This window comes from Antedon bifida, chromosome 5 (genome assembly GCF_963402885.1).
Source record: "Antedon bifida chromosome 5, ecAntBifi1.1, whole genome shotgun sequence".
Lineage (NCBI taxonomy): Eukaryota > Metazoa > Echinodermata > Crinoidea > Comatulida > Antedonidae > Antedon > Antedon bifida.
In genome coordinates this window covers 31834040-31845281 of record NC_136230.1, presented here as the reverse complement: position 1 = coordinate 31845281, position 11242 = coordinate 31834040, and the positions used below count along the sequence as shown (strand labels likewise).

The window sequence follows — 11242 nt, the reverse complement described above, 5'->3', positions numbered from 1 at the left end:
CATTGACTTGTTGATTTCATGGGTCGTCCTTCCATTCACTTGTTTTTATACATTTTTAAATTCAAATTTCTTGTATTTTTTCTTTGTTATGTATTTTAAATGTCTTGTTGTATGGATGCTAAATGAATGAAAAAATAAAGAAACAGTCAAAGCTGAAAGCATTGAATTTACACATCCTGACGATATTCTTCAAAACATGGTATATATAATAACAAATATCTTTTTGTAGCCATTATTCAGAAGAGGTTAAAGAAAGAAAAAAGAGCAAAGAGGAGACTACAAGAAGAATTGGAAATCGAACAAAAACGCCACATTTCTGGGGACGAATCCATCAAACACATCAACACAAATGAGTCTATGAGGCCTATGAATGGTGACCAAGGTATGTGTGCAGTAAATTATTGCATTAATCCATATGCATGTTTCTAATACATAAGTCTTTTCCATAATTTCTTGACGTACAGTTCCTGATTTTCAGATAAATATTCAACTATAAATAAAAAATATATAATATTCAATAGATTATATACAAGTTTTTTTTAATCCAACAGACGAAGACATCCCACATGAGCATGAGATGGAAAGATCCATTCGTGGTGAAATGGAACACGAAATGGAACGATCCATCCGAAGTGAGATGGACCGTAAAATGCAAGGTGAGAGGTACAGTTTGTCGCCCTCCCATCGTGTATATGAGCATCGACGCACAGAAGAGTACCATTTAGATGCCTGAGCGTTGCCATGGACGCGGTAAGAGACACAACTCGCAGCTTTAAGTGTCTTGTTTAGCTGTCCTCCAGTTTCTGTCTCATTTGACTTTTCCATTTACTAACATAATCTGACCTTTATACCAGACGATAACGAACGACAATAAATATGCATTTTCCTACATAAAACAAAAGAAATCCAAAAAGTTTTCATACTAAAACTATAGGATAACCATTAATGTGACCAATCAAATGACGTCATGATTAGTAAGAGCAATCGCTATATGATTTTATTGTTCTTATTGATCATGACATTATTTGATTGAATTTTAAGAATCATTTTCATCAAAGACAGCATAAATGGTTATCCTATAGTTCAAACAATTTTATAATTTCTTTGTTTTGTGTAAGAAAAATGTACATTTATTTGTCATTGATCGTTATCGTCCTAGTATAAATGGACTTTTGCTTGTATTATAATAAAGTTCTGTTGAGATTATTAAATCAATAAACAACAAATTTCTAATATGGTTCACATTAGTACAGAACCAATTACTAAATTACAATTGTTAAATACAATACAATAAAAGGCAAACCACCAAATTATTATCACTGTAATTTGGATAAATACAGTGCATACTGTTTTTAAAACTTCACAGAGCTGTATTATTATCTCAAATAAACTTTTTCTGTACTCCTTTTCCATTTATCTTAACCTCTTTCTATCATTTTTACATTTATTCATTCATCAGTTTTTTATATTTTCTATTTGTTTCATGTTGTTAATGAATGAAATGATTTATTTGTATTCTAACAACTCAGAATCTTTTTTTTTCTGTTCTTGTATTACTACTAAACAAAAAATATTTAATATAAATTAACAATTTTATTGAATCATGGTTTTTTTTCGAGAGAGTGGAAGATTATAATATTTCTTTTTAATTATTTTAGATGTTCATCGATATTACAAGTGCTCCCTCTACCACTCACAATAGACGATGGTGCTACAGTTAGACTTCGCCCACCAGAATGTCATGCAAGTAGTAAGAAGAAAATATCAGAATGCCGCCACACTTCGACTTTAGAAATGTACAAATGTGCTGCTTTGTTATCCATTGTGTAAATGCAAAAACTAATTGGTATAAGAACGAATGATGAACAGTAAGACCAACAAATCTATAGAAGAATTTATACTGTATGCAAATTAGCAGATGAAGCAGTTCTGAAAACGAACAACAACTTTAGTTAATCATTTTTTTTTTGCAAACTGTTTGATATTTTCAAGATTATGTCATATTTTATCTCAAATTAAAATAGCTTTTATTGATATTGATAACTGATTAAATGCGTACTTGGATACAATTAATGACTTATTGTATTTATAGACATTTTAGATGTTTTGTATAAAAAAAAGACATTTTTTATGTACCATACTTTGCACAATTAAAGTGGGTTTTTATAAAAATTTCATGATAATTAGGAATTTAGAATTTTATAATATGGATTAAAAAAGAGGTAGAGATGAGCTGGGCTCTGTTACCCAAAGTTGTAGAATTACTAGGAATGACTACTGCCCTCTATGGCACAAAAGCATGATTGTAGATCTGTATAAAGATAGAATGAGGGGAAAAGAAAAGAGATGAAAAAAATGTGGAAAAGTACATGTGGATTGAATTTTGAAAATAAGAAATTACTATTAAGTTTTAAAAGTTGCCAAAGAAATAACACTACAAAACTGATTGATTAACTGATCGGACTCTCTTAAGTTACCGGTTCACCAGTATTCTTTTTATCAGACTTGATTTCTGGGAAAATTTTGTTTATAAAGTACTAATAAAATACCAATAAAGTGTTGCTAATTGAATAAAGTGATGGCTTGTTATATTGCTGTCACAAGTGTGTAGTTGCTAAACATGATTGATAGAATGTTAACGGCTAGATTCACAAAATACACTTACTTATAATGTTCAATATTTTGTTATAAACCACCATGTTTCAATTTTAAAATTACACATTTTTATCGTTTTTGTTTGTTTCTGCTTATTGCCTACTGTAACCAAGGTTACAATAGTTTGTATATAATATTATTGTTATATAGATTAGGATAGAAGTTTAACAGATCAAAGAGAGAATCAACAGTTCTAAAATCAGACACCTCAGAAAAAAATCAGAAACTTTCTCAAAGCGAAATCATAAGGTTACAATCTTTTGTATATATAAAGTTAAAAACTGGCGGACATTGTTTGGGAGAAAACCCAATGGTGTCTGAGAGTTCACATAACAAAGAAAAACTAAGACAATATTCTTATTTGTAAAATCAATTCTTTTCTAATTTTTGGATAGCAGAAATAAGTTTAATTAATTGCAAGGTGGTTCTGAGATAGTTGATAGTACTGTTCACGATGTTCTCAGGGCTCCGTTTTGTACATATCAATTTTTGTACAAATTCACTAGAAGCCAATGATCGTACAGATTGCACATGAGTTTAGTTTAAGGTCAAAGGTTGACCAGGTGCATAAACATGCAAATTATGTTTTGTGTGGCTTTACGTTCTGTAGCATTCCTTCGTAAGCAAAAACAAGTTTGGCATTGATTGGGCGTACCTTGTATAAAGTTTCCTAATTTATAAATGCCTTCCCATTCCTCCTATTAACTGCCCAAACCAACCTTTCAAAATTTAAAAAAAAATTAAAATAAGGAGTCAGTATGTGCCTGAATTGAGTATAAAAATGTGGGTGAATTACAATTTATTATTGGATTTTGATTGGTTCGAACACCACCTTGAAAAGCTGTGACTAAAATTTTAAAACAGCATACTAAACAAAACTTGAAATTGAGTGATTTTGCTAAAATAGCAAACTAATAAATGATATAATGTTCCACTTTGGTTACTGCATTTCCCAGCATAAAATGAATCAAACGTTGAGATATTGTTTTTAACTTTTTAGTTTATTTTGAATGATATATTAGCTTAAAAAAGCTAATTTATCAAATTTGAAATAATCTTTGGTATAACAGTACCAAGTACAGTATTTAAGTTGTGATATAAGTGGATTTTTAAAACTTCGTCATTATTATTGTTATAGTAATCATCCTCATAATCACGGTATTATGACATCATTATCATCTTCAATATCATCTTGGTTAATTCATGGAGAAATAACTTATTTCTCAAATTATTGGTATTTTAAACCAACTTCAATCCGAAATGTATTATTATTATTATCCTGTACAAAGTAAACTAGCTGATTTAGACTTCATAAAGTGTGCTTGGTTTAGTGTACATAAGACAGTACAAATTGTTGATAACTTTTAGTTCATTTAAGAAATTTAAAGTCAAGCCAAAAATGTTTAAAGATACACTATTTCATTAATTTGTGATTATTATTTTTCTTTTAGATTTAGATATTTATTTTTATGTTTTATTTGTTTTGGTTTGCAAGTTGTATTTTAGAACAAATTTAAACGTCAAATTTAAAATGACTGTTTTACCAATAAGAAGTTAATACTTAAGTGTATAATTGAAAATTGTTTAATTTATTATTGTTGATTTAAGAGCACAATAAATTTCTTTGTTTTGTATGAGAAAAAATGTATTATTGTTTTTGTTTTTATTGTGTTGTAATATATGAGACCTACTTAAAAAGACAGATAGCCAGATTATGTCAGACCGCCTTTTTCAACAATGTAGTTGGGCTTGGTAGTATCATTGCCTCCAATATGCCACCAACGTGTTGTACATGCGAAGCAAACTCTTGTGTCGACGAATTTATACAGCATTACTAATTTCATTGCTTTCATTGAGATATATATAGAATCCGTGAAACGCGACAGAACCATCTTGAGTAAACGGTTACATAATGTAAGATGATTGATTCAATTACCGGCACCTTCCATTTAGTGAATTATTATTTATACATGAACTGACATTTAAAAACTTATTTACGGAAACACCGTAACCCAGACAAAAATTGTCAATTTGAAGATCTTAGTGTGGATTTTAAAGATTTGTATTTTTATTTAAATTGAATGTCGAGTGCACACGTGACGCGTGACGTAATAATCATGGACTCAATGCAGTTGAGTTGTTTCTCAGAAGTGAGCAGAAGACGTGAACAAGAAGACGGCAATGGTGAGTGATCAAACATTATGTTATAAACATAACGTATCATAGTAAGCATTGTATAAGCCATATATGCATTAAGCATTTCCATCTTTGGTGGTCAGTACATTATAGTATTAGCTCAGATTGCATAAGCATGTCTTACGTGTATTGTGTTTGTACCATCATGGAAGAATGCCATGAATAATCCAAGAATACGGACACGGAGCATTTATTTTCCCCCTCCATGTGTATACTACCGTTCATTATAATACATCAATCCATTGAGGTTGTTTACCTCCATGGATAAAACGAGTAACAATCACAAAACATACATAGCATTGGTTTTAAACTGATAGGTACATTACAGAATGGACTGTGGTTACCAACACCTGTACCGGTGTGATATATACAACCCACATTCTAAAACAAGCGCCATTGAAATTCAAATTTCTGCATTTTTACGTTACGTAATATTGCACCGATAGCAATGACTGTTATTGGTGACGTAAATGGACCCGGTGGTGTGTGTGATGCCGTGTATTCCACCTTGTAGGCATATTATAGATAAAGTTACGACATTAAAATGTATCGACCAACTTATATCTAGTTATTTCACGATGGCTATTCTACGTAGCCAGTAACATTATACATATTCAACTAAATTCGAATTTCATGTTTTTACGACATTTTGTCATCAGTTTTTTGGATTTCATCTTTTACTTCGATACTTACTGCGTTTCTACGAAGTTATTTTCGGGGTTTCTTCAACCAAATTCGAATTTCAAGTTGCTACGACAGGATTGTTTCATCACGTAGAATTTGTGGGTTTTCATCTTTTACTTCAATTTATGTTACATACTAAACTCTGTTTCTCAGAAATTATTAATTGAATTCGAAGTTCATGTTTCTACGACAGAATTTTTTTTCATTCGACTTTTTTTTATTTCATCTTTTACGTCGCTACTTACAGCGTTTCTCCGACATTATTTTCCGGGGTTTTCAACTAAATTCGAATTTCATGTTTCTATCAGGACAGGATTTTTTTCATTCGAATTTATTTTATTTCATCTTTTACGTCGATACTTACAGCGTTTCTCCGACATTATTTCGGGTTTTTTTTCAACTACATTCGAAGTTAAAGTTGCTGCGAAACATTTTTACATCACGTCGATTTTTTATTTCATCTTTTGCTTCGATTTCTGTTACTGCGTTTCTACGATATTATTTTCGGGGTTTTTTTTTAAACTAAATTCAAATTTCAAGTTGCTACGACAGGATTTTTTCTTTCGAATTCTTTTTTATTATTTCATCTTTTGCTTCGATTTTTGTTACAATACTTGTTACGTTTCTCCGATATCATTTTCGAGATTTGTTTCATCTTGTTTCGAGAACAAGTGCTTACGTTTATATTTCTGTTTCAACGTTACCACGTTTCCCCAAAACTGCGTTCTTGTTTATTTTGTTCAAGTCTACCATCTCTACGTATTAGCCGTAAATAATGAAATTTGTTATCGACATTTTGTGATTACACATAGTATTATCTAAGTGACAATCAAATGTTATAAATATAATTTCTCATCACTATCGCTTATTAAAAAATATGGACTTTTAAAATGTTAATAATTATGTTTTTATATTTATATATATGCGCATATTGTGTTAGTATCATCTTATAGGCCTAAACCAATTTGTCAAACCAGATTTGTTAAAAAATGTGGTTTAATTTATAAATGTAACAATATATTATCTAAATGCAATGTTTGTACTGTAGGCCTATTTCAATCTTTAAATTGAAGTATCTATTTTAATACTGTTTAAATATGCCATTTTATTTTGAATAAAGCAGAAATGAATTGAATTATGCTATAGTTTATATAATATGTATTTGTAAATAGTATGTCGAAATGTGTCAATTCAATTAGGCCTAAGCGATAACATTGCATTTTAAAAAGTGAATGATTTTTCGAAAAATTAAATAATTATGCGATAATATTGCAATATATGCGCATATATCGTGTTATAAACATATTATAGAGCCATAGTAACTAGTTGTGGCAAAAAATAAAAGGGTCGAAATTTGGCCATTTTTCGAAAATTTTCCTGTACTATAGTACAGGGATTTTTTCGAAAAATGGCAAAAATATCCACTTTTTCAAATTCAATAATTATGCGATAATATTGCCATATATGCGCATATATCGTGTTATAAACATATTATAGGGCCTTAGTAACTACTTATGGCAAAAAATAAAAGGGTCGAAATTTGGCTATTTTTCGAAAATATCCCTCTACTATTATAGTACAGGGATTTTTTCGAAAAATGGCCATAATATCCACTTTTTAAAATTCAATAATGATGCGATAATATTGCCATATATGCGCATATATCGTGTTATAAACATATTATAGAGCCATAGTAACTAGTTGTGGCAAAAAATAAAAGGGTCGAAATTTGGCTATTTTTCGAAAATTTCCCTGTACTATAGTACAGGGAAATTTTATATTATATAAACATATTATAGAGCCATAGTAACTAGTTATGGCAAAAAATAAAAGGGTCGAAATTTGGCAATTTTTCGAAAATTTCCCTGTACTATAGTACAGGAATTTTTTCGAAAAATGGCCATAATATCCACTTTTTAAAATGCAATAATTATGCGATAATATTGCCATATATGCGCATATATCTTGTTATAAACATATTATAGAGCTATAGTAACTAGTTATGGCAAAAAATAAAAGGGTCGAAATTTGGCTATTATTTGAAAATTTCCCTGTACTATTGTACAGGGATTTTTTCGAAAAATTGCCAAAATATCCACTTTTTAAAATTCAATAATGATGCGATAATATTGCCATATATGCGCATATATCGTGTTATAAACATATTATAGAGCCATAGTAACTAGTTGTGGCAAAAAATAAAAGGGTCGAAATTTGGCCATTTTTCGAAAATTTCCCTGTACTATAGTACAGGGATTTTTTCGAAAAATGGCAAAAATATCCACTTTTTAAAATGCAATAATTATGCGATAATATTGCCATATATGCGCATATATCGTGTTATAAACATATTATAGGGCCTTAGTAACTACTTATGGCAAAAAATAAAAGGGTCGAAATTTGGCTATTTTTCGAAAATATCCCTGTACTAATAGTACAGGGATTTTTTTCGAAAAATGGCCAAAATATCCACTTTTTAAATTTCAATAATTATGCGATAATATTGCCATATATGCGCATATATCGTGTTATAAACATATTATAGAGCCATAGTAACTAGTTATGGCAAAAAATAAAAGGGTCGAAATTTGGCTATTTTTCGAAAATTTCCCTGTACTATAGTACAGGGATTTTTTCGAAAAATTGCCAAAATATCCACTTTTTAAAATTCAATAATTATGCGATAATATTGCCATATATGCGCATATATCGTGTTATAAACATATTATAGAGCCATAGTAACTAGTTATGGCAAAAAATAAAAGGGTCGAAATTTGGCTATTTTTCGAAAATTTTCCTGTACTATAGTACAGGGATTTTTTCGAAAAATGGCCAAAATATCCACTTTTTAAAATTCAATAATTATGCGATAATATGGCCATATATGCGCATATATCGTGTTATAAACATATTATAGGGCCTTAGTAACTACTTATGGCAAAAAATAAAAGGGTCGAAATTTGGCTATTTTTCGAAAATTTCCCTGTACTATAGTACAGGGATTTTTTCGAAAAATGGCCAAAATATCCACTTTTTAAAATGCAATAATTATGCGATAATATTGCCATATATGCGCATATATCGTGTTATAAACATATTATAGAGCCATAGTAACTAGTTATGGCAAAAAATAAAAGGGTCGAAATTTGGCTATTTTTCGAAAATTTCCCTGTACTATAGTACAGGGATTTTTTCGAAAAATGGCCAAAATATCCACTTTTTAAAATGCAATAATTATGCGATAATATTGCCATATATGCGCATATATCGTGTTATAAACATATTATAGAGCCATAGTAACTAGTTATGGCAAAAAATAAAAGGGTCGAAATTTGGCTATTTTTCGAAAATTTTCCTGTACTATAGTACAGGGATTTTTTTCGAAAAATGGCCAAAATATCCACTTTTTAAATTTCAATAATTATGCGATAATATTGCCATATATGCGCATATATCGTGTTATAAACATATTATAGAGCCATAGTAACTAGTTATGGCAAAAAATAAAAGGGTCGAAATTTGGCTATTTTTCGAAAATTTCCCTGTACTAATAGTACAGGGATTTTTTCGAAAAATGGCCAAAATATCCACTTTTTAAATTTCAATAATTATGCGATAATATTGCCATATATGCGCATATATCGTGTTATAAACATATTATAGAGCCATAGTAACTAGTTATGGCAAAAAATAAAAGGGTCGAAATTTGGCTATTTTTCGAAAATTTTCCTGTACTATAGTACAGGGATTTTTTCGAAAAATGGCCAAAATATCCACTTTTTAAAATTCAATAATTATGCGATAATATGGCCATATATGCGCATATATCGTGTTATAAACATATTATAGGGCCTTAGTAACTACTTATGGCAAAAAATAAAAGGGTCGAAATTTGGCTATTTTTCGAAAATTTTCCTGTACTATAGTACAGGGATTTTTTCGAAAAATGGCCAAAATATCCACTTTTTAAAATGCAATAATTATGCGATAATATTGCCATATATGCGCATATATCGTGTTATAAACATATTATAGAGCCATAGTAACTAGTTATGGCAAAAAATAAAAGGGTCGAAATTTGGCTATTTTTCGAAAAAATCCCTGTACTATAGTACAGGGATTTTTTCGAAAAATGGCCAAAATATCCACTTTTTAAAATGCAATAATTATGCGATAATATTGCCATATATGCGCATATATCGTGTTATAAACATATTATAGAGCCATAGTAACTAGTTATGGCAAAAAATAAAAGGGTCGAAATTTGGCTATTTTTCGAAAATTTCCCTGTACTATAGTACAGGGATTTTTTCGAAAAATGGAAAAAATATCCACTTTTTAAAATGCAATAATTATGCGATAATATTGCCATATATGCGCATATATCGTGTTATAAACATATTATAGAGCCATAGTAACTAGTTATGGCAAAAAATAAAAGGGTCGAAATTTGGCTATTTTTCGAAAATTTTCCTGTACTATAGTACAGGGATTTTTTTCGAAAAATGGCCAAAATATCCACTTTTTAAAATTCAATAATTATGCGATAATATTGCCATATATGCGCATATATCGTGTTATAAACATATTATAGAGCCATAGTAACTAGTTATGGCAAAAAATAAAAGGGTCGAAATTTGGCTATTTTTCGAAAATTTTCCTGTACTATAGTACAGGGATTTTTTCGAAAAATGGCCAAAATATCCACTTTTTAAAATTCAATAATTATGCGATAATATGGCCATATATGCGCATATATCGTGTTATAAACATATTATAGGGCCTTAGTAACTACTTATGGCAAAAAATAAAAGGGTCGAAATTTGGCTATTTTTCGAAAATTTTCCTGTACTATAGTACAGGGATTTTTTCGAAAAATGGCCAAAATATCCACTTTTTAAAATGCAATAATTATGCGATAATATTGCCATATATGCGCATATATCGTGTTATAAACATATTATAGAGCCATAGTAACTAGTTATGGCAAAAAATAAAAGGGTCGAAATTTGGCTATTTTTCGAAAAAATCCCTGTACTATAGTACAGGGATTTTTTCGAAAAATGGCCAAAATATCCACTTTTTAAAATTCAATAATTATGCGATAATATGGCCATATATGCGCATATATCGTGTTATAAACATATTATAGGGCCTTAGTAACTACTTATGGCAAAAAATAAAAGGGTAGAAATATGGCTATTTTTCGAAAATTTTCCTGTACTATAGTACAGGGATTTTTTCGAAAAATGGCCAAAATATCCACTTTTTAAAATGCAATAATTATGCGATAATATTGCCATATATGCGCATATATCGTGTTATAAACATATTATAGAGCCATAGTAACTAGTTATGGCAAAAAATAAAAGGGTCGAAATATGGCTATTTTTCGAAAATTTTCCTGTACTATAGTACAGGGATTTTTTCGAAAAATGGCCAAAATATCCACTTTTTAAAATTAAATAATTATGCGATAATATTGCCATATATGCGCATATATCGTGTTATAAACATATTATAGAGCCATAGTAACTAGTTATGGCAAAAAATAAAAGGGTCGAAATTTGGCTATTTTTCGAAAATTTTCCTGTACTATAGTACAGGGATTTTTTCGAAAAATTGCCAAAATATCCACTTTTTAAAATTCAATAATTATGCGATAATATTGCCATATATGCGCATATATCGTGTTATAAACATATTA

The 11242-nt window shown here is 29.6% G+C and overlaps 1 protein-coding gene across 2 annotated transcripts in view; it reads left to right on the top strand.

Moving 5' to 3' along the window:
* LOC144843719 (dachshund homolog 1-like) overlaps nt 1–4258 on the top strand; it is a 52750-nt gene extending 48492 nt beyond the window's left edge. Inside the window, exons 7-9 of one of the 2 annotated variants that reach the window (XM_078700624.1) lie at nt 230–382; nt 552–656; nt 1659–4258. In XM_078700624.1, the coding sequence (XP_078556750.1) occupies nt 230–382; nt 552–656; nt 1659–1702 (302 nt within the window). In that variant the 3' untranslated portion in view covers nt 1703–4258. Of the gene's footprint in view, nt 1–229; nt 383–551; nt 751–1658 lie in introns of both variants that reach the window. The other variant, XM_078700623.1, reaches the window with a different exon arrangement.
* The last annotated feature ends 6984 nt before the right edge of the window (nt 4259–11242 follow it).